This window comes from Periplaneta americana, chromosome 6 (genome assembly GCF_040183065.1).
Source record: "Periplaneta americana isolate PAMFEO1 chromosome 6, P.americana_PAMFEO1_priV1, whole genome shotgun sequence".
NCBI lineage: Eukaryota > Metazoa > Arthropoda > Insecta > Blattodea > Blattidae > Periplaneta > Periplaneta americana.
In genome coordinates, this window is record NC_091122.1 from 8,939,721 (window position 1) to 8,965,978 (window position 26,258).

The 26,258-nt window shown below is 37.1% G+C and overlaps 1 protein-coding gene across 1 annotated transcript in view; it reads right to left on the reverse strand.

Moving 5' to 3' along the window:
* Positions 1 to 858: 858 nt before the first annotated feature.
* Positions 859 to 26,258, reverse strand: part of kz (putative ATP-dependent RNA helicase kurz) — a 51,735-nt gene continuing 26,335 nt past the window's right edge. Inside the window, exons 10-16 of the mRNA XM_069827425.1 lie at positions 21,259 to 21,528; positions 19,289 to 19,619; positions 12,980 to 13,233; positions 10,836 to 11,004; positions 8,363 to 8,460; positions 6,446 to 6,598; positions 859 to 4,821 (exon numbers count right to left, since the gene is read on the reverse strand). Coding sequence (XP_069683526.1) covers positions 6,522 to 6,598; positions 8,363 to 8,460; positions 10,836 to 11,004; positions 12,980 to 13,233; positions 19,289 to 19,619; positions 21,259 to 21,528 — 1,199 coding nt within the window. The 3' untranslated portion in view covers positions 859 to 4,821; positions 6,446 to 6,521. The remainder of the gene's footprint in view (positions 4,822 to 6,445; positions 6,599 to 8,362; positions 8,461 to 10,835; positions 11,005 to 12,979; positions 13,234 to 19,288; positions 19,620 to 21,258; positions 21,529 to 26,258) is intronic.

Here is a 26,258-nt window from a genome sequence, read left to right on the forward strand (position 1 = left end):
TTGGCCTCATTTCTGAACAGCTGGAGCCATTCATCACGACTTCTACTCTTTGTGAAGCGGATGACAATAGGACGCGTCTTCCCTGGCCTGGATGGTATGCGATGTGCTACGCTTACATAATGTTGCACCAATTCACTACCGCCTATGACTTCCGATATTTGGTCAAAGACTTCATGAGTTGATTGTTCATCATCTCCGGAACTCCAAATAGCATTATATTGTCTCTGCGTGTGTACTGCTGCAGATCACTCACTTCCTGTTTGAGATGGTCATTTTCTTGCACTAGCCTCTTCATCTCCTCCTGCGTGGAGTTGAGTTCATGTCTTGTGTGCGCCAATTCCTCTCTAAGACTGTCGAACTTGGAAGATATGAATTCAACTGATTTTCTTAGTTCATTCACCTCAAAATACGAATGCTATTCGATATCAGTATAATAGTTATAAAATCATGTCGCATATTGTATACCAGTAGTTTGTATGAAGTGTTCACAAGTGCTGTTGTTTAATGAAATAATTATAACGCTGCGCACAGAAATTACACTAAATACTGACACACAGACAGTGTTTATATATAAACACTATTTCGATGTTACAGACTTTAGGTTACGTAGCGAGGAGTGAAAGATGTTTCGGAAGCGACCCTTCGAAGAACGTTTACAGCTAAAGTAGGGGTGGAACGTGGGTTGGGTTAGTATGAAGGGGTATACCTCCATCCGCCAATATTCCTGCTCCCTACTATAGTATAAGTCTGATGCCACTAAAAACGTTACTTTAAAAATATAGCCCTTATTTCAATACAGAAAGCTAATACAGTTAATTCACTTCCCCTGCAAAATATTTGGACTATCCACCTTATTTTCTATTAATTGCCTTATGCTCTTTATGTTATTGCTGGCACGGCATGTTGGCTCAATTCAGCCACTGCTTCAGAGGGAACAGTTTCTTCAATATTATCTTCAACATATCTGAACAACTGTGTTTTATTTAAAACAGTTCACATCCTAATCTCAACAATGTCATTGTCTCATTCAGTCATTACATTCATATATTTTACAGATATTAAATACTTATTTACATAATAAGAGGAATTGATAACAAACCATACAGCAAATAAGTATAAAAATACGCTAAAATCCAAGAAAAATGCATTTTAGCATTTCTTTTCAAGCTGCAAGAAATTATTTACAAAATCACAATGTCAGATAGCAGCTTTCATAGAAACTGCTTACCTGTATAAATAAATTCGCAAAAGTAACTTCCTTCCAGAGAAAAATCAGCCTCTTGTCCATCCCCATCTCCACCCATAAAAAAGTTGAGCATATGCCAGACATTCCCAAGACTTTTTGTCCTATGTACCTCTTAGGCCCAGTTTCTTCAACCTTTGTTAAATTATAACAGTATGTTATTCCATTTTAACTGTAAACTTAACAGTTGAAGCATTTCTTTTTTTTTAGTAGGTTATTTTACGACGCTTTATCAACAGCTTTGGTTATTTAGCGCCTGAATGAAATGAAGGTGATAATGCCGGTGAAATGAGTCCAGGGTCCAGCACCGAAAGTTACCCAGCATTTGCTCGTATTGGGTTGAGGGAAAACCCCGGAAAAAACCTCAACCAGGCAACTTGCCCCGACCGGGAATCAAACCCGGGCCACCTGGTTTTGTGGCCAGACATGCTAACTGTTACTCCACAGGTGTGGACTAGGCATTTCTTCAACTACTGTTAGTAGTAACAGGCTGTTAAAACCTATGTTAATTTAACTGCCCAATTTCATGCAGTTAAATCATTTAACTCTCTGTTAGCATAGAAGTATCCAATATGGCTGGTGCGTTAGATGCTGAACTTATATATCTGCATTATTTAGAAAATGACATCCATGAATACATAAACAGAGGGGATGATTTCTGTGATTTGACAGACCAGAAGTTCATACAAAAGTATAGGCTATTTTCTGCCAAGCCTCACTTTTCACTTTCAACTTAGATCCGTTTGTTAGTTTATTCTCATTAATTGGTTTATACTGCGAAATAATTTCCAGCAGAAGATTTCTTTCGAACGAAGAGAAATTAGTCCCACGATTTCTTTTTGTTCCAGTGTTTTCCATTTCATAACAGCAATACCAATACGCCGCTCCACGCTATTGTGATTACAGACGAGAAAAGAAGCAGAAATCAAACCTGAGGGAATAGAAAGACTTCTATCCTCTCTGAATCAAACAACGGAAACAAGCGAGAATCGCAATTGTCAGAGTTCAGAAAACAGAAGTGAGCCTATACTTGGTTATAGGTTATGGTTAAACTCTAGAATCTCTGGTCCTAACAGAGAGTTAACAAACAGAATGTTAAAATGTGAAATGTAAAGTTGAAGAAACGCAATATTTTTAACAGCAATTCATACTTTTAACTTACAGTTAATTAACGCTATGTTAGGTGCATTTTAACAAAGGTTGAAGAAACCGGGCCTTAAAGTATTTAATGAACTCCAATTAAATTTTCAAAAAAGTACAAGTAAAGCTGATATAACATTTCACTACAATTATACATTTTTAACAATTCACAAGATAAAACACATTCTAGAGTTCAGGAAGATAGGCTTATCTATACGTGTAACTCCTGATCACATACATATCAGATTGCTCATTCCCATGTTATGAAATGGGAACATAAAAAGAGAACCACCACCAGAGCCTCCACTGTCGAAAAGGCATTTTTTGGTAACGACCACTAGATGGAAGTACTGTTGCAAGCTGTTACCACGAAGCTCGAGTTGTGAGGGTGCTAGGAACAATAGACTGTGCAGGTACTATTTCACATTGTCTGTAATGAGGCGATAGTAGCGATCCCAGTGGTTAGCAACTATCTATGAATGCATATTTACTACGTATTGAGCTTCGCGACTGTATGTACTAGACTGTGCTGTTACTCCATGCAATTCCATAAGGGTTATAATGCGACTTCTTTTGCAGTCGCTAGATGGCAGCACAGTGAAAATGATAAACGTGGTTGTCTTGAAAGTCCTTTGGGTTGATCAATCTGTTATATGTGATCAGGGGTGTAACTCTGATACTTTTTGTGTAGAGTAACTGTATTTGTGATTCTGTTACTATTTCTGGTAAGTAACTTTAACTTGCAAGGAAACATTCTGATGGGGGCAGATAAAAGAGTTAAATTTTTTTCTTCCACCATGTTAATAATGTCAAAAGAAGTGCTTATACAAATTTTGGCCACTCGACCGCAATTACGAGGCCGTCCAGAAAGTGATTTTCCCTGGGGCCGTTTATAGAAAAAAACACAATTCCATGGAAATATTTATTGAAACAGATACAGCATTGTTGCACTATTTTTCAACATATTCCTCACTGAAACTAAGACAATTGTCACACCATGGGATCAATTTTTGTGCCGTAGAAGTCAGCCGCCTCAGATCGGAGCCAGCGTTTGACAGCTGTCTGCACCTCTCTGTTGATCCCATGACATGAGAAATTTATTATTTATTTATTTAACCTGGTAGAGATAAGGCCATCAGGCCTTCTCTTCCCCTCTACCAGGGGATTACAACTACAATATAAAGAATACAATTACAATTATAATTACAATTAATATTGAATTTACAAATACAATAAAAATCAAAGTACTAAAAGAATTAACAGACTAATAAAAGCTAGACAGTTCATTGTAAAAATTAAGAAGAGAGAAATTTTTTTTTTATTAACTAAGTAAAAATTAAACCTACTCTACGCAGTAAGAAAATACTTAATAAGTTTGCATTTGAACGCTACTAAATTCCGACAGTCTCTGATGTCACTGGGTAGGGTATTCCACAAGCGCGAGAGCGAGATTGTGTATGATGATGAATACGATGATGTCTTATGTGATGGTATGGCTAGTATGCGGCTATTTTGCGTGCGTGTGAAGAGATTATGATATGATGACAGGTAACAGAAACGGGAGGCAAGGTAGGTAGGTGTAGAGGTGTGAAGGACTTGGAAAAGGAGAACAAGAGAATGAAAATTTCTACGTTCGTTAAGCCGTAGCCAGTTTAGAGTTTGGAAGGATGGGGTAATGTGGTCAGCGTGACGGACATCGCAGTTCCGATGGAAAATATGTTGAAAAATAGGTCAAGAATTGCTGTATCTGTTCCAATAAATTTGTCCAATTAAATTGTGTTTTTTTTCTGTTAGCAGCCCCTGGCAAACTAATTTTTTTATGGCCCTCGTAATTGTGGTCGAGTAGCCAAAAGTTGTAAAAGCACTTCTTTTTACATTATTAACATGGTGGAAGAAAAAAAAATTAATTTTTTTATCTGCCCCAATCAGAACGTTTGCTTGTTAGTTATTTTTAAAAAATAACACCCAGCTCTGAATATATCTAATTTAGAAGACAGAATATATCCATATATGGATCTGTGACACAGAAATGGCTGCTAGGAACACAACCAAGTATCTCAAATCCTTAATGAAATGCAATGCCAATAAAATCCAACCTAAAGCAGCTAGAATGATCGAAAGGATGCTTGAAACTTTATCAGGTGTGCATGTTTAAACCCGACCAAAGGCTATTAAATTATATAAAATCCGGGCTCTATTCATAACGACTTATGTCCCACACTTTGGGAACCTCTGGCTTAAACTATTGTGCATATGATTTTGATCTTTCTGCATAACGAAAGGACAAGAGGCTAAATCCAAGCTGGATGTAACAATCCTGCTAGCTTACATCACTACCTGAGATGTACAGGTCTGACCTGGAATATTAATAAAGTCCTTGTCCTTGGTATGCTGCAATTGTTCACGGTGTTGGACACAGTACCTTGTTCAGTCCCAACCTGTGACAAAAAAAAAATCTTTAGTCTAGTTTACTCCATCCCATACAGCTTTCTATTGTTGGGTAGGAAAGAAAAAAATGTTTCTATCAAATTTGAGACTGATTTGAAAGCAAACACAGAACATGGGCACATTACTGAGGTCACTGATAAATCTGTCAGATGCTTTCACTGACTAATACTAGTAATTTGATTTATTGTTGGAATAGTTTTTATGACTGTTTAAGAATATACTGATCATCAAAATCACAGATACTATAGTCGCGACGCTATTATTCCCGGCGTGGCTCCTCCTCTTTGCTTACGTCTTAGGAAGTGAAGACTCTATAAAATCTAGGTAGGTAGTATCGTTCGCCATTTTTGTTCTTTCATTGCCGAACTACCAGACGAGGGATCTATTTGCCGCACCATTAAACATCATGTCGTAGCTCCTATGATAATAAATCAAACGCACTGTAATTGAGCAAATAATTGAGTGGCAAATAACGTCCTCGTGTGCTTTCTGCGAACGCCAACGAAAGAGCCAAAATGGCGGGCGATTATATGAAGTATTTATCGAGCCTTAGGAAATGCATCAGCAAATCACAAGATGCACACATTTAAATGTAGCCGGAAATTAGAGCGACGGGACTATATATCTGGTAACTACACGCATATTCCAAAATTACAGATAATCTCTTAACATTAATCACACACACACATTTCAGTGAAAGAAATGCCAGCAGAACATAACAAATTCTCAAGCATATCACATCAAATGTGTATATTCCTTGTCAGTAACCTATCAACGCAAGCAAGGATCTTATGAGCCATTCAGAGCAAAAGTGGTGTAAGTCAAAATTGGATAATGAAGTTTAAAGTAAAAATTCTGTAAAATACAGCGCAAAATAGCAATCAATATGGCCTTCTTGCTCTCCACTAACTACTAATACTTAAAATAAATTGAATATTAATTGCTACTTTGCGCTGTATTTTACAGAATGTTTACTTCAACCCTCATTACCCATTTTTGACTTACACCACTTCTGCTCTGAACGGCTCATATGAATTTCCTGCTCACTTAAACATCTTGATGGAGGATCCATCTGTGACTTCAAATATACGCTAGTGGTAACCTAGCATGTTTTCACAATCCTGGTATCATGTTGTGTATTTGTAAACAACCCTCGAATTTTGTGTGTTATTGATACAGCTACTTCATTTTATAAACCGGCCAAACTGTTCACATTCCAAAGCCAATTTTTCTGTATCCAAAGTTTCACAAGGAATGTTTTAAAAGTTTTCCCATAATATGTATTCTACAGAATGTTCAGTGACCCTCTTGCTGCACGATCCTAGCAACCTTTCAGAGGTGATGGAGTGAAAACACAGCTATTATGAAGGAACAGGGAAATGACAATGACAGAGTAAACTTTCTTAGTCTCTACTGGGATTGTGCAGCAATTGAATCACCCTGTATCAATTCAACAAAACTGTATTAAAACTTTGAATTGTACTTTGGGATCTTATCTATTTTCCAGATACTTTTCTGTATGTTCGATTTGTATGCTTTCATTCATTAACAGTATTTTTTATTGTTATCTTCGATGTTGAAGATTACATTATACTTCGAAAACCTTCTACTTACTCGTTTATACCTGTACCAATTCCTACACAATCATGCAGGAGGCCATACCAGCACGGATGTTTCCATTTCTGCACTGTTACACAGGAGGCCATGACAGTGCTATATCATTCTGGGCTGATTCTGGAACCCATTTTTGGTACGCTGATAAGAGGTCTGAAATTAAATGTATTAGAACATGAAGAAAACAGGAGCAAACATTTTAAAACATTAGTGAATTAAAAGAAAAACAACTAAAATTTACAAAAATTCCATTCCATGTGGAGTTTATGAGCAACAAAACAGGAAATTATAAGATGTACCAAGATTTACCAACAACAAATGTAAACATCATCAATACATGACATAAAACAAGGAATTAAGTTGTTACTACACAATCAATGATCAATCATTTGTTTTATAGTAAATCAGATATTATTAGTAATTTATGTAACTAATGTATAATCTTGATAATTATGGCATGAGTGAATGTTTACAAACACGAGTGTTTATAATGAAGATTATACACGTGTTACATACAACATTTTATGCAATTCTAGCATTAAATTATGTAAAAAAAAACTATTGTAAATTTACAAAATGTAATGTTATGAAGTAGTAGAGACATGAGTACTGGATATGACGTAATATATTGTATGGTTGCTAAGTAACCGTTTCTAAGATAATGTTATTTTGTTGTTGTTTTGAAGCTTTTTCTTACAGATACGTTGTATAAAATAATAATAATAATAATAATAATAATAATAATAATAATAATAATGATAATAATAATAATAATAACATAGATACACGAACATAATTATACTACAGCTAGGACTATTATGATCAAATGGATATTCTCATGACAAATTAGAGGTAATGTAAATACCACTAACAAAATATTGTAACAATAATAGGCTAATTCACGGAGTGACTTTATCCTACTTAACAATTATTTCACTTAATGTTTTAATTTAGAACAATATTATCTAAAAAACATATCAAACTGTCTTATACAAAATAAACTTTAATTCAATTTTGAAATTAAATTAAACAATTGAGTAAGGGACAAACTAGAAATTAGCAACAAAACTAAAGGATGCGAAAAACTGTCTACACCTCTACACGAAATAAAATATTTCTTCCAATGATTTATATTCTGGAAAAGTCCCCATAACATTTATAGCGTTCCCTCATTGAATGGCAATACTAATTCTTTGGTGGAGGAAAGCCATAGAGCGAGAGTCACCGTTAAGTGCTGATAAATATACTTGCCGATATCAGAAGTTAACAACTTCGCCTAGAAACACCATGGGCCCATAGATTCTACGGCGAAAACGACAAAATTATATCGATCCAGAAGATCGAGATACTTATTGTGTTTAATTGTCACAGCAGATGCAGCGGCTGACCCAGCGAGTTTGGAAGTTTTGGGCAAATAAGAAGAAGCGAAGGTGTTATAACAAGTGGCATCCCATAAAAGTGATTTGCCTTTGGACCATGGTGTTAAAGTTAAGCCATCTGGACGTTTGCCATCGGAACAATTTATGCCATTGGGTTCTAGGATGGTAGGAAAACCAGCGAAAATTAGGGCCCTTTTAATGATGTCGTTAATCATGACATGTCTGGAAAATCGTCCAGAATATCGTTGTATAAAATTGTATTGTGAAGGCATTATGACGTCATGGAATACTAGTTACCTTTTCTGGGACCAGAGCCAGAATTAGGCCAATTGTGCATCATAACTAGCGTGTTTTAATGCTAGGATTGCATAAAACATGTTTAACAAAAGTGTGCAACAATTTATTGTTTTACATTTTTGCTAAATTACAGGAGATATGTCTACACATATTGTGAATGAAATATGTAAATTTTAACGAGCTTTCACAATAAGATGTCGACAAGTAGCAAAAGTAGGGAAGTTTAGATATTTTAACTTACATGTAGAATCCTTCTCCCACGCATCAAGCAGCTTGTTCTTTGAATTCACTTGTCGTGCGACCAGTGCCTTCAGTAAAATGTCTGTCCTGGGCTGCAGTCTACAGTAGAAAATACATCACATTAATTGGGACCTGTGTTTTCTCGTACTTACTTACTTAATGGCTTTTAAGGAACCCGGAGGTTCAATGCCGCCCTCACATAAGCCCACCATTGATCCCTATCCTGAGCAAGATTAATCCAGTCTCTATCATTATATCCCACTTCCCTCAAATCCATTTTAATATTATCTTCCCATCTACGTCTCGGCCTCCCTAAAGGTCTTTTTCCCTCCGGCCTCCCAACTAACACTCTATATGCATTTCTGGATTCGTCCATACATGCTACATGCCCTGCCCATCTCAAAGTCTGGATTTAATGTTCCTAATTATGTCAGGTGAAGAATACAATGCGTGCAGCTCTGCGTTGTGTAACTTTCTCCATTCTCCTGTAACTTCATCCCTCTTAGCCCCAAATATTTTCCTAAGCACCTTATTCTCAAACACACTTAACGTATGTTCCTCTCTCAAAGTGAGAGTCCAAGTTCCACAAACATAAAGAACAACCGGTAATATAACTGTTTTATAAATTCTAACTTTCAGATTTTTGGACAGCAGACTGGATGATAAGAGCTTCTCAACCGAATAATAACAGGCATTTCCCACATTTATTCTGTGTTTAATTTCCTCCCGAGTGTCATTTATATTTGTTACTGTTGCTCCAAGATATTTGAACTTCTCCACCTCTTCAAAAGATAAATTTCCAATTCTTATATTTCCATTTCGTACAATATTCTCGTCACGAGTCATAATCATATACTTTGTCTTTTCAGGATTTACTTCCAAACCTATCTCTCTACTTGCTTCCAGTAAAATTCCCGTGTTTTCCCTAATCGTTTGTGGATTTTCTCCTAACATATTCACGTCATCCGCATAGACAAGCAGCTGATGTAACCCGTTCAATTCCAAACCCTCTCTGTTATCCTGGACTTTCCTAATGGCATACTCTAGAGCAAAGTTAAAAAGTAAAGGTGATAGTGCATCTCCCTGCTTTAGCCCGCAGTGAATTGGAAATACATCTGACAGAAACTGACCTATCTGAACTCTGCTGTATGTTTCACTGAGACACATTTTAATTAATCAAACTAGTTTCTTGGGAATACCAAATTCAATAAGAATATCACATAAAACTTCTCTCTTAACCGAGTCATATGCCTTTTTGAAATCTATGAATAACTGATGCACTGTACCCTTATACTCCCATTTTTTCTCCATTATCTGTCGAATACAAAATATCTGGTCAATAGTTGATCTATTACGCCTAAAACCAAAAAGTCTGGATATTTCATACCTTCTAACTATAATTATTCGGAAAGATATGAAACACAGACACAGATGCTGTTTTGAAGCTTTGGCTGCTTTAATCCATAGGGCACAGGCTGCCTTTTCCTGAAGTAGTAATGTATGTATTTATTGTATGTATTTATTCACACTGCAGTGGGTATATACCCGGTGGCAGTGGTAACTAATTACACTCAATAATGACAATAATAAACTTATTAATTAAAAATACAATAATGATAATACTAATAATAATAATAATAATAATAACAACAGGGAATATACTAAATTAAATGAAACGATCACTTAAAATAACATTTGAAATATTCTAGTTTGTATCTTAAAACTAAGATCGAACTAAAATCCACGAGTATGATATGTTCATATCTGCACAAGTACCTTTCAACATTACACTCATTTCGCTGTCAACTCACTCACTGCACTGGAACTACGACACATTTCACTGATTCTATCCTGATTTCACTAACACTTCAAAAACATTTCACTGTTCAAATACTTTGCACTGCCACTATAAACTACAAAGCTTCACTGACAGGAACACGTTTCACTTACACAGCACACTTCACTGACACGACATACTTCTTCACTGATACAACACACTTCACTGACACAACATAATTCTTCACTGATACAACACTTCAATAACAACATATCGTTTACACCCTTTAAGTACTGTGTATAATTACCGTCTATTAGTAAGGTCCTTAAGCCTATTTTTAAATACATTTTTGGTTGATGGTAAAGCCTTTAGTAAGTCTGCAGGTAAAGCATTCCAGTCCCTGATAGTACGATTGAGAAAAGAAAACTTTCCAGTGTCCGTCCTCTGTCTTCTTTCCCTCAATTTATAAGAGTGGTCGTTCCTTGAAGAGTAATTTGGCGGCTGCAACCTATTTTTTATTTCTTTCCAGGCAGGCTCACCTCTGTATGTTTTGAACAGTGCGCATAATCATATAATCTAGGTGTTGTGGAATCCACTTTTCAGACCAACAACTTGACAAGGACTGTTCCTCTTATAATAATAAATATCCAGGTAGAAATAAAATGTCAACATAAGATTGTTATCATATGGTACTCACTTTGCCCACGTCTTCACCATGGTCTTGGGCACGCTGAGCAAGGAGTCTCTGTACTTCTTCAACTTCGGGAAGATGCTGCCTTCCAGTAGGAAACAAGCAAACCATTTGTAGCAATCAAGGCTTTCAGGAAACTCTATTTCCATAGTGGGTAGCTGCCACGCAGCACGACCTGCAAGAAAATAATTGCAAATTGCAAAATACACTGTGTTGGAATAATCATTAGAAACAGCATCAGAGAGAGACATATTTGCCCACAACAGTTCTGCTATAAATCAGCTCTGTCTGCCAGTGTCCAAAAAAAGTTATTCAGGACTGAAGATGACTACTTTTCTTTTGTTAGGAATTTTCTGCTTTTCAGCAGTTGCTTCGGAAGGTCTTTCCTCTCCATACAGAGGAGCACACTCAGCCAATTGAGATACTAGCCTGACAGGAGGCTGACCTGTCGTGGAAGATGAGATGATGATGTTATGAAGGATTAGGGAATATTAAAATAGATCATTTGACATTGGAAGAAGGCCAAAATAATGTGTCACTTAGGATATTATAAAAATATTTCCTTTCATTGCTGCATAATGAGTGAATGTCCAAGTATAATTGGTTGTGGCTGTTCAGTACATGAAACGAGTCAAAGTCAGGATAAGAGAAGAAATGTCTGAAGGGAGTGAAATAGAGAAAGGAGTACGACAAGGATGCCCCTTCTCACCTAGCCTGTTCAACATCTACTTGGAGGATTTAGTGAAGAACTGTTTTCAAAACACAGGACGAGTGATAGTAGGAGGAAGAAGAATAAAATGCATAAGATTTGCTGATGATATGGCATTGTTTAAATTATGGCTTATTTAACGACGCTCGCAACTGCAGAGGTTACATCAGCATCGCTGGTGTGCCAGAATTTTTCCCTGCATTAGTTCTCTTACATGCCAGTAAATCTACTGACATGAGCCTGTCGCATTTAAACACACTTAAATGCCATCGACCTGGGCCGGGATCGAACCTGCAACATCGAGCACAGAAGGCCAGCACTATACCAACTACGCTACCGAGGCCGACGATATGGCATTGTTAGCAGAAGAGGAGACGATACTAAGGGATATGCTACTGGAGCTAAATGGAAGCTGTGAGCAGTATGAGATGAAGATAAATGCAAACAAGACAAAGATCATGGTTATCGGAAGAAAAATAAACAAGGTAAATGTGCGAATTCTAAATGAGGCAGTAGAGCAAGTGGACAGCTTCAAATACTTGGGGTGTACTATAAGCAGTAACATGAGCTGCTGCCAGGAAGTCAAAAGGAGGATAGCAATGGCCAAGGAAGCTTTTAATAGAAAAAGGAGCATCTTCTGCGGACTTCTGGAAAAAGAACTAAGGAAGAGACTAGTGAAGTGCTTGGAGTGTGGAATTGTATGAAACAGAAACATGGACATTACGACGAAGTGAACAGAAGCAACTACAAGTATTTGAAACGTGGATATAGAGAAGAATGGAGTGTGTGAAGTGGACAGACAGAATAAGAAACAATGCTCTATTGGAAAGAGTGGGTGAAGAAAGAATAATGCTGAAAGTGATCAGGAAGAGGAAAAGGAATTGGTTGGGTCACTGGCTGAGAAGAAACTGTCTACTGAAGGATGCACTGGAAGGAATGGTGAACGGGAGAAGAGTTCGGGGCAGAAGAAGATATCAGATGATAGACAACATTAAGATATTGCGGAGACTAAGAGGAAGGCAGAAAATAGGAAAGACTTGAGAATGCTGGGTTTGTAGTGAAAGACCTGCCCTTGGGCAGAACACTATGAATGTATGAATGAATGAATGAATGTATGAATGAATTTATTTATTTTATTGGGTTATTTTACGACGCTGTATCAACATCTAATTATTTAGCATCTGAATGAAATGAAGGTGATAATGCTGATGAAATGAGTCCAGGGTCCAGCACCGAAAGTTACCCAGCATTTGCTCGTATTAGGTTGAGGGAAAACCCCGGAAAAAGCCTCAACCAGGTAACTTGCCCCGACCGGGATTCGAACCTGGGCCACCTGATTTCGCAGCCAGATGCGCTGACCGTTACTCCACAGGTGTGGACTGTATGAATGAATGAATGACATCTATACGGGGAAAACAAATGAACACACAATAACACATACCGAATGTCCCAGTCACATGACACAACATCTTGCCAGTAGCTTCATCATATCGAGGAGGGGGCTCCACAAGGGGGGGAGACAAGTTGCAAAGTGCAGGGGCATAGGTGGGCAGCCACTCGGGCTCAATGGCTGTCACCCCGCGCATGTACAGCTTGCTGGTCTCGAACACCTCCTGGTACACAACCCACTCCGGGCTCTTCTTGCGCAGCACAGATGCCGAGTGCATGAACACAGGGTCCTCCATCTCTGCACACCTGGGAACAAGGACACTCAAAACTTGAAGCTTCATCTCTGCTGAGAAACATCCATCAATACAGGGGAAAAGATTAAACATGTCAAGAGGAATAATAAATAGAACCTAAGCACTGCAAGATTTTCTGAAGAATTTGTGGATCACATCTCTTTACTGAACCAAGAAGCACAGTTTACCAACAAAATAAAACAGTACCTGTCTCCATTTGAGAAAATTTAGTAGTAATAATTTTCTTTATTATTATTATTATTATTATTATTATTATTATTATTATTATTATTATTATTATTATGTGTGTGTACCTAATGCTCTGGATTTAACAATGAAGTCATCATCCTTCTTGCTTCCCAATATTTTGATGGAAGGTCCACAAATGTCCTAAGAGTTTCACAATTAGCCAGGTGCTCCATCTCCATGTCCTCTTCTCTGGTGCACAGTAAGCTTTTAGGTGAATTTAGTACTCCAATACGATGGAGGTGTTTACTGAGGCAATCATGACCAGTAATCAATCTAAACATGGCCACGAGGTAGATCAGGAATTAGTTTTGGATCTTTCAATGATTCTTTCCATTTTGAATTTTTATGTTTTGCCTGTTCGCTGTAACTTATTCTTTTTATGACTCGCTTTATTGATTCATATGGGAACTTGAAATTTGTTTTTAAGTTGATATAAGTTCCATTCTTTGCTAACATATCTGCTTTCTCGTTACCGTTCAGTCTGCAGTGGGCCGGGATCCATTGGAAGACCACTTTTTTATTTAGCATTTGAATTTGTTTGACCATGCAATGAATTTCTTTTACTTTTTCCATTTTAGGGGATGTAGTTGAGCTGATGGACTGGATTGCAGCTTCGGAGTCAGACAGGATGACTATGTTTTTGCACTGGTTTAGCCAAACAAATACATTTTGAAGTGATGTATAAATGGCTTCAACTTCGCCATCAAAATTTGTTGTGTACTTGCCAACATTTTTATAAAGAGAAAAGTATTGACAAGTAGCTCCTGCTCCAGCTCCTTCATTTTGATCCATGAGAGATTATTATTATTATTATTTTCATTTGTTTATTTTACGATGTTTTTTCAACTGCTATGGTTATCTACCTTCTGAATGAGATGAAGGTGATAATCCCAGTGAAATTGAGATGACGAACATTGTAATGAACTTTGAATACCAATTCACACAAGTGCTGTGTTCTGACACATAGTCAGGAGTCGCAAAATAGAAGGTGTAGAAGCTGTTTGTTTTGCATAGCTTGCATTGCAAGTGTTAAAAAAGAAAAAGAAAGGAAATGTGCGAAGGTGATGGATTCATCCAGTCAATAGTGAAAGACATGTACATGGTACTTTCTACACGTTATAACCTCAACTCAGGGAGATGATCAGAAATTTTTTTATTACTTCCGAATGTGTAAGGGTGAATATTCTGAAATGGGCAAATATGAATAACAAAACTGGAAAAAATATATTATATTAAATTGTGTACTTTTTTCTCACATTGGTTACATTTGCTCCTATTATTGAAGATTCTGGTATCAGTTGAGCTTAAAAAAATTGTTATGTGAGATTTTCTAATTAAAAAAAAAAACCACGGGATTGTTGTTATCTTTCCCTTACAGCCCATTGTTTAAGGTATCTTCTGTACTTCAGATTTCACTTGTTTTCAAACAATTATTTTTTCACGATCAGTCATATCTGCTATTTTCTTTCTTTTTTTATATATTCTTTGCCATAATCCCTTTTTTCTGCAACTCCTCTTCAGTCATATTTGTCCTCTGCCTACGTATCTTCTTCCTTTCATATTTCCTACTTTCATCATCAGACTTTTTTTCTTTCCTATAAACAATCACATGAAATAATATTCGAAGTTACTTTATACACCAGTATTTAATAATTGTATCTTAAATGAAACCTCAATCCCACAATAAAGGGACCGACATTACAGGGACGGTTGTTACAAATTAGTATAATTTCCGCAATAGTTCTGACAAAATAAATCGTTAAAAATATCATGGAGGTTAGATTTTTTAGTCGACAAACATTGTAATGTTTTGCATATACTACGAAAGTTTAATATATACAAATTATATTTAATGCCACCTGGGACTGGTGTTAGCAATAGAAAACATAACATTCAGTCATCAGTGATTATTTTTGTATTTTTTCAATAAAATAAACTACGACAACGGACGAAAAGTTTTTTAACTGGCGCCATGTTGACCTCTCATCACTACCAACCGTTAAAATTTACCACATGAAGCAAAATTGTCTTTTGTGTAGCTCTTTTATTTCAAGGGACCAGCGTTACGAAATTTTTGGGGACAAACTTTACGTTAAAGTTGTGTCCTTTCAGAATTAAACAAACAACAATTCCTGTCTTTCATAAGTATCTTAACTATTTATTTATATAATCTTGGCCGAGGAAATAAAATCAAATCGAAACATTCCGAGAAAAACTTAGGAAAACAGAGTAAAATGTAGTTGGGGACATAGGGATCGTAGTTACATTTTGAGTTTGGACGTTATTTTTTAATTATAAATTTTAAAATTAATCCTTTTATGCTTTGTTTCAAACTGAAACATGTGAGAGTTAGTTAATTAAACGCAGAAGTAATCAGTTAACATTTTCAAGAAACTCCTTAAATCAGCCGGGACGTACATTTACCCATTTCAGAATATTCACCCGTAAAACTTAGTTTGATGAACTTCTGTTTAGTATAAAGGATCCTATTATTCATAAAAACACAAATATGAGATTGGCAATGGAACCAGTACAAATACTAGCTTATTATCTTCAGGTAAGTTAAATAGAAGTATTTATTCCCTAAAAACAAGACCTAATATTTGAATAAAAAAATTCAATCAATCTTCTTAATATATCCAGATGTTTGCTGACAACATAAAGTCCACTGTAGTCCACTGTAGTCTATTCAGTTGTTGTTTTTCACGAGAAATGAGGGGTATTTTGATCGGTGTTCATTACAGATGCCTGTTGCTAGTAGCCAGAGGTGGGGTGTAGTCAATATATACTGCAGGGCTGTGTCTTCTGCAACTGGTACTGATGATTTTAATTTACTTCTTTTGTGGTTTATGGATGGACAGTATAGAAGAATGTGTTCCAGAAAAAAAAAATTGAAGACGTTATTACAAAAACAGCCATAGTCATTTTTAATGAAATTGAGTTAAGGACACATTGTTTATAGACTCCAAAAATGGCCCATGTCAGGTGCAATAGCCACAAGGATAAACACTACAGCTGACATGTTCTATTTATTTATTGTTCTCCTGAAAAATAGCAATTTTGACAAGGGTTATTTTTGTAATAATGTCTTCAATTGTAATAATGAAAGACAGTATAACAACACAGCTTACAAATTTTACGACATATTAGCTTCATAAGTGTAATTACTGTAACAGTTTTCACGAAATCATTTAAAGAAATAATGAAATGATAGTACGTCAATCTTCATGAACAGAACCGATATTTTGCACAATATCTTTCACTAAAGCAACATCTAGATTACAACGGCATGTCATCCGGGGAAAACTGAGATACATACGTACTTGAAGATGGTCTAGAATGCTGAACACACATCACAACAAATACCATGAGTACACAGCACTGCTACTTACAGACTGTTACTAAATCTACGTATTACTCTGTGAAAAGATTTATTAAATCTACATACTTAGACTTCAACAAACAAAATTTGATAACACAATCTCAAGGGAAAAAATGGAACTCTCTGCATCATAATCCACAGTTAATTCCCGATTTACCACGAAAATCGTCTGTAGCTGCATTTAGATTGGCAACAGGCCATGACTGTTTGGCCAGACACCTGCATAGAATTGGAATATATCAGTCCCCTAACTGCCCATTGTGCAACTCAAACCAAGAAATGGATTCGGAACACCTCAAATTTTGTGCTTCAGTGGCTGGTCATGATAATATCTTTGAAAAATATTGGAGTGCAAGAGGTCAAATGACTTTATTGTCAAACGCCTGGCATTAGAAAACAACAACATACCATGAGTATGTCCTACCAATGGACGTGAAGCAATGGTCATGTGTTCTGCTCCATATGAAAATGAAAATGCTATGACGTGCGTTACAAGTGCACAACGGACGTTGTAGCGTGACCACATAAGTCAAATTTGCGACGGATGTTGCAACATATGTTAAATTCAATGGACGTTAGCCGTGTGTCTCTTTTCATGCGGTGTCAAGTTAAGCTGTAACTCACGTTGCAACGTATGTTATAACATCAACGCTCGTGTTGAGGGAAAACCTCGGAAAAAACCTCAACCACGTAACTTGACCCAACCAGGATTTGAACATGAGCCCGCTCGATTCACAGTCAGGCACGCTAACCATTACTTCACAGCAGTGGACTAGTACTAATGTTACTCTTCTTACTAGGAACAAGGTGTCTGTCACACCGAATCAGAAGCAAACTACTTTCATTACCTATCTTCTTCTTCTTCTACTACTATAAGGATGTGTATTTCGACTATAGCACTTAGGTACAAATGGCCAATTGCACACCCCATAAACATTACCTACACCCAGAGATCTGTGAACTTTGTGAGACACTACAACACTAGTTCTACTCATTTTGCCAATTTTTCTGTAATTCCTTTATACAGTAGCGTGCAAATTAATCCGAACAACGTAATTACTTATGCAAAAACACTCAAACAGGATAAAAAAAGGATCTAAGACATACCTCAGTAATCTCTGTGGCCTCCCTTGTTCCTAATAACAGCTCTGAGACGATTTGGTATGGATTCCACTAATTTCCCACAAATATTCTTCATTTCTTCATCGCGAAACCATACACCAAAGAGGGCAGAAATCATCTTCTCCTTTGTAGAACAATCCTTTTTTGCATTCTTCTTTTGCAAATTGACCACAAGTTCTCAATAGGGTTGATGTCGGGTGAGTTGCCTGGCCAGGGGAGTACCTGAATATTCTTCTTGTTGAAGAATTCTGTAGTTTTTCGAGACGTATGGCATGGTGCCAGGTCTTGTTGGAACACACCTCTGCCATCCGGAAATGATTTTTGCAGCTGGGGTACGATTCTGGTTTCCAATAAGTGAATATATTTGTCAGAATTCATCATTCTCTTGATAGGTATTAATGCTCCAGGCCCTTCATGTGTAAAACAACCCCAAAACATTACTTTAGGGGGGTATTTGGGTGCTTGTTGGAGATGAGCTGCTGTTACTTTTTCGGATCCTTTCCGTACGTAAGAAACACGGTGGCCGTGGACCTCGAAATGAGACTCATTGGAAAAAAGTACATTCTTCCAGTCATTCACTGTCCAGTGTTGATGTAATTTTGCCCACATTAAGCGTTTTTTGCACATAACAGGGGTTAGCAGTTGCTTCTTAATAGGCTTACGAGCCCTTCGTCTGGCTTCCAAAAGCCTACGCCGCACTGTTGTGACGTGAATATTTGCCCCAGTGGTAGCCATTAACTCGCGGGTTAAGTCGACAGCAGTTAGTCTAGGATTTAATTTACTTTTCCTGACAATTAAACGATCATCTGCAGGTGAAGTCTTCCTTTTCCGGCCACAGTTTCCTTTTTCCTGTATCGTTTTATGATCGAATTAACAGTAGCCAAACCGATGTGACATTCTGCAGCAATTTGCCTCTGTGTCATAGAAGAATGCTCTGCTAATGTTATAATTTTAGACCGTTTTCGTGGAGTTGTATCCATTTGTGAAGACGACAGAATGTACACAGGATTGCAGTATTAAGTCTTCAACACAACTGAAATGCTTATAAGTACAAAACGACAGGCAAAATGTCACATATTATAAAAAAAATAATAACGACAGACCTTCAACAATGGAATTACACGTACTAGAGATGTCAATTAAAGCGGTATGAGCAGCTGTGAGGCCAACAATGACAGAAAATGTAAAAAGATGTCATGTTCGGATTAATTTGCACGCTACTGTACTTCTTCACACAACCCCCCAAAAAAACGCACTTCTGAATCACAAAATAAAGTGAACTCTTCTCTTTTGCGATGTCCGCCCCACTGCTCACCTGTAGGCGTGCTTCCACTTGGCCTTATCCTCGTCCTCCTTGATCTCGTTATCGGCCACCTTGTGCGCCACCTGGTCGGGCATGCCGGCCAGCATTATCTGCCGCAGCAGCTTGGCCTGGATGTCTGTCGGGGGAGCCATGTTGGGGTCGACACACAGGTTCAGGTCTGGCAGGTTCAGGTTCACCTCGTTGGTCAGCTGGACTCGCAGCTTGCGGATCTCTGTGATGGCCTTGTGTCTCAGTCCGTTGTCCGTACAGAACTGCAGGAGCTGTCCACGCCTGCCTGCGAACTCTGACGCACCGACTGCTCGCAGCAGCACCATGGGGTCTCCTGCAACAGTTAGTGGCTCAAATTCAATACAATCTAATCCACTGCCTTTCTACATTCAACACGTTATCAGTAGACATTACATGAATGAACGTCCAGAGAATCTAAAAGCAGATTTACACAATCATTAGGCACAATAATTATAAGAGTTTCATATTATAATCTATTTTTGGTTTTTGATATCAAAGTATTTCTGTTATAACTTATTTCACTGTATTTTCAGAGTCTTAATGATTCTTAATAAGAAAAGACTTCTCTATCAGATCACAAAAGCTGGTAGTCCAACTCCCAATAGTTTATGAGAATTTGTTTGTACGATGTTGGAAGTCAATGTAATTTTTGGGGCACTGAGGATGAATATGGGCTTCCAACTTCAGAAATGACAATAATATTATTTATCCATGACCATAAAGAAAAACATGCCTTTACTAAATACTTTTGCGTTTGTAAACTAGGCTTTTATTCCACTAGTGAGATGAAAGACTTTACCTCACAGTTTGAACTTTATCTCACAGTTCATTAGTATTTTCCTAGTACCCGGGTACACACGTATACTTTTCCATTCAACTATTACTCAAGAAGTTAATATATTAGTTACTAGATGTCACTACCTCTACTTCTTTATTACCATTTCTTAAATATACATACACTCAATCTCCTTCTCTTTTCTCTATCTGCTACGTCGTAATTTGTACATTACATCCACATCTAATATGCATCTTTTTAAAACTTTGTAATAATTTACCTTTTGGGATGCGAGGAGACTTGAACCTACGAAGTTGGGTTTATAGGATTTTAAAACAACACGCGTTAGTCAACTGAGCTAAACAGACACGATGATAAATTACATTTTAATATTCCTCTTAAGTTTACAGAAGTAAAATGTGAAATTATTTTAATCACATTAGTCCTGTGAACACTTCTAAATAATCCCTGAAACTTCAAAAAGATAAAAATACACGTTTAAAATGGAAAAATATATATTAAAATTATATAATTAATTGTAATTTGTTATTTATCCAATGCCCTAGATACCATTCTTCACTAATCATGGCCTCCTACATCATGACCTACCTAGTACACGTATAGATTCTAAAATCCATGCTATGATATGTGATTATATGAGGACTTATTTTCAACATATTTTCTTTTATAAAACAGAATTTTTCGTTATGGTCATGGATAAAATTACGTATGGTACTTGTGAGCGTGATCTTTATTGTGCTCGTGTAATTTAAACACTAGGCATCAGCCTCGTGCTTAAATCTTTCCACTCGTGCAATAAAGATGCACTTACCTCACAAGTACCATAAATAACTATTTCATCGAAAGCCTCCTAGATAACATGGACAACCACCTTTATGGTTAACAGTATTCTTCACGTTCATAAGCCGTAGTCCACAATCAATCAAATGGATTGCTAGAAAATTATACACCATCTGATAAAGCTCAACAAAACGATATTTTTCGGTGGGTATTAGAACAGCGTTGATTATTTGATAATGAAGGTGCTGACTGTCTTGCTAAGAAGGGAAGTAATATCTTACAAAATCCCACGTCAACTTTATCATTAGCAACATTTACTTTAGCAGCATGGGTGAAGATCAAATTGTAAGGAAGACTTCATATTTCGACTCAGTACCTAAAAGTAGCGAATTTGCGATTCCAGCCCATTTCCTTCTTGTTTGGATCCACTGAGCTCGTTTCTGTCCTGCGTTTTCAGCTTCCTCCTCAACTCCATGGATTGGAACTTCCAAGAGCACTTCCTGCACCGACAGGGCTGCCACCATACACACAGTGTAGGGCAGAAGTCCCTGCTGGTGACTCAGTGCCAACATTTTGCCAAACCGTGGTGCCACAGGAAATGCTGATATTGCATAGCCCAGAGGAGTCACTTTCGAAGTCCAGTCATCTGAAACATTAGCAAACTCATGAGATTTGAGGCCTTCATCGCACTAGAGATTAACTCTTTGTATAATAACCAATTAGGCATAGCGTGAGGTATAGTTTGTTATAAAAATTCAAGTTTTTAACTCCTCTTATAACCGTACATGCTTTCTCTTAATATTATTTGTTGTGTTTTATTTTACATGGTAAAACAAATTCAAATGCTAAATAAAAAAGTGGTCTTCCAATGGATCCCGGCCCACTGTGGACTGAACGGTAACGAGAAAGCGGATATGTTAGCAAAGAAAGGAACTAAAATCAACTTAAAAACAAATTTCAAGTTCCCATATGAATCAATAAAGCGAGTCATAAAAAGAATAAGTAACAGCAAACAGGCAAAACATCAAAATTCAAAGTGGAAAGAATCATTTAAAGATCCAAAACTAATTCCTGATCTACCTCGAAAATCTGCCATGGCCATGTTTAGATTGATTACTGGTCATGATTGCCTCAGTAAACACCTCCATCATATTGGAGTACTGAATTCACCTAAATGCTTACTGTGCACCAGAAAAGAGGACATGGAGATGGAGCATCTGGCTAATTGTGAAACTCTTAGGACATTTGTGGACCTTCCATCAAAATACTGGGAAGCAAGAAGGATGATGACTTCATTGTTAAATCCAGAGCAAAAAAAAAAAAAAAAAACACACACACACACACACACACACACACACACACACACACACACACACACACACACACACACACACACACACACACACACACACACACACACACACACACACACACACACACACACACACACACACACACACACACACACACACACACACACACACACACACACACACACACACACACACACACACACACACACACACACACACACACACACACACACACACACACACACACACACACACACACACACACACACACACACACACACACACACACACACACACACACACACACACACACACACACACACACACACACACACACACACACACACACACACACACACACACACACACACACACACACACACACACACACACACACACACACACACACACACACACACACACACACACACACACACACACACACACACACACACACACACACACACACACACACACACACACACACACACACACACACACACACACACACACACACACACACACACACACACACACACACACACACACACACACACACACACACACACACACACACACACACACACACACACACACACACACACACACACACACACACACACACACACACACACACACACACACACACACACACACACACACACACACACACACACACACACACACACACACACACACACACACACACACACACACACACACACACACACACACACACACACACACACACACACACACACACACACACACACACACACACACACACACACACACACACACACACACACACACACACACACACACACACACACACACACACACACACACACACACACACACACACACACACACACACACACACACACACACACACACACACACACACACACACACACACACACACACACACACACACACACACACACACACACACACACACACACACACACACACACACACACACACACACACACACACACACACACACACACACACACACACACACACACACACACACACACACACACACACACACACACACACACACACACACACACACACACACACACACACACACACACACACACACACACACACACACACACACACACACACACACACACACACACACACACACACACACACACACACACACACACACACACACACACACACACACACACACACACACACACACACACACACACACACACACACACACACACACACACACACACACACACACACACACACACACACACACACACACACACACACACACACACACACACACACACACACACACACACACACACACACACACACACACACACACACACACACACACACACACACACACACACACACACACACACACACACACACACACACACACACACACACACACACACACACACACACACACACACACACACACACACACACACACACACACACACACACACACACACACACACACACACACACACACACACACACACACACACACATTTTACATTTTATATTGTATACACTTAAAAATAAGTGAGCGACAAAAAGAGCCACCACATTATTGTAAAATGCAACAGACATAACATTCCTTATTTGTGTATCACTATGCCACCAGTTGTGACTTGCATATTATGTATTACTAACAGAAATTAAGAATTACACAGTATTACTAAATAATGCTGGTCTGTTTGTCTGTTTGTCCACTTTATATTGTCTACAGTCATATACTCCATCTTCATTTGGTACACGGACATTTCGTCCACTTTTTGGTCCATAAAGAATTCGTTCATTTTCAATATTGTCCATTTATAATAATCACTAAGGAGCGGATTCCTATGTAATTAAATATTATTTTTGCGTGTGATAAAACACAATTAACAAAGTTAAAAATTCCGAACATGAAGTTTCCAGTTTAAAACCCGAATTTTATTTCACATAAAAACACATATTTTCACAAATAAATTATGTAAATACATATTTTCAGGAAATCTATCATAAACACATAAATCTTAGAGTTTTTTTAGTTAAATAATTTTTTACATGAACTTTTAAATATTTTAAAACTAAATCAATTATATCACTCAGAAGTACGTTATCATTTTAAGAGTTCTTGGTTGCTTCGTGTTTCTAAGCGCTGTGTGGTCTATCCGTGATCCATTTTCGTAATAGTATCGCCTCAAGTTCTGAGAACTGCTACAGCATATCAGTGTTATTACTAGAAAATAAATTAACATGGACAAGGAGGAGAGATCTTGCAACACATAATTAGGAATGTTTATTGTTGCTGAAGATGATTTCATTGCACGTTTTGTTTGTGAAACACAACAGATAAGAGCTCGGGTATGAACATTATTTAATTTAAACAAATCTCTCGCCTCTCGCTCATGTCTATCAAGTAAGGCAATATATCTTGTTGTGATTCCCTGTTATCGGGCTTCGTCAATCGATATCCTTCAAGATATACTGAAGGATGGTTATTTAAAAACCGATTTGGCTTTCCTATTAGCAAATTTAAGTTTTTGTGTGATACCATAAAAAAGTCGAAACATCCAAAAACCTGTTGTCTGAAACAGGGAGGTGCGTGCCGTGGAAATTAAACTAGACTCGCTACCAGGTTCAGAAGTACAAGTACTAAGGGACAAATTCCAGAAAGTGTTTGGGAAAAACAGTGGATATAAAAAAATGTGTAAAGTTGCTCAAGTATTGGAGGATGTGCCTGTAGGTGAAATTGACGGTGTATGTGTTTGTGAGATTCTTCTCTTTAAATATGCACGTCTGACGTCCTGTGATGTCGACAGATCGTTTTCACAGTTTGCTCAGAGATGATCGGCATGCATTTGTGATGGAGAATTTGGAGATGACCGTTGTTGTTCACTGCAATTCTCAGTGAACTACTAGCACTCAAGTGTGGTTGGTGAGTACCTATAACTTTTTTTTTCAAGCTAAGTAAGGTATTTTTGTCATTTAAAATAAATATTTTTTTATTTTTAGCAAATATTTTCGTACTTTTTAGCACATAAAAAATAAATATATTTAAATTTTTTAGCACATAAAAATCCGCTCCCTAATAATTACATATATCAGTTCCACTCATTCAGCAAAAAATGAAGACTGATCATATTCACAGTGCAAAAATCGTCAATGTAATGCTCGTTGTGTCACAAATAGGAATACACATGTTTTTATTCATGTATTTAAAGAAGGTAAGCATACTAATGTTGGTAATAGAGCTGAAGTTGGTGCAAAAAACGTTATGGCAGGAATCAAAAGAAGAGACGAGCAATACCCAAATGAATCTTCTACAGCTGTAATAATAAAAAATTCAGGTCATTGAAAATAAAAAAATACTACTGAATTTACCAGAAAGAAATTCATTGTTATGTACTGTCAACACAAAATAAAATGTGCTCGATTTATATTAGTGTGCCATCAACTACAGATTAAAATTGTACAATACCGAAGAGAAGGATAAGGAGACAAATGGAAAATAATAATTAATACCGGCATGTTATTTAAATTTTTCTTTGTTTACTTTTAAAATTAAATTTGTAGTTAATTTCATTGTACATGACTGAAATAAAATAGTATCATAATATAATTCTCTAAATAATACATTAATCCTACAATGGACCATAAATATTGTGGACTAAGAAATATGGACTAAAAATATATAAAATGGACAAAAATATCTGAGGACATTTCAGTATGGTGGACGAAATCATACAGTGCACGATTTTTATAAGCTGACATAAATACAGACGTGGACAAATTATTAGCAAAATTGAAGATTTTTATTATATATGTTTACAAAATATGACTCTTCAATTCAGAATACAGTTGACATTTTTGCTTATTTACACATTAAAAAAATGAAGATTTGTATTGTATATTTTCAAAATTTGACTCTTCAAATTGGACTACAGTTGATAATTCGGATATTTCCAAATTATTAGCGAAACTGAAGATTTTTATAATATATATTTACTAAATTTGACTCTTCAATTTATACTGCACTGACATTTTTGTATAT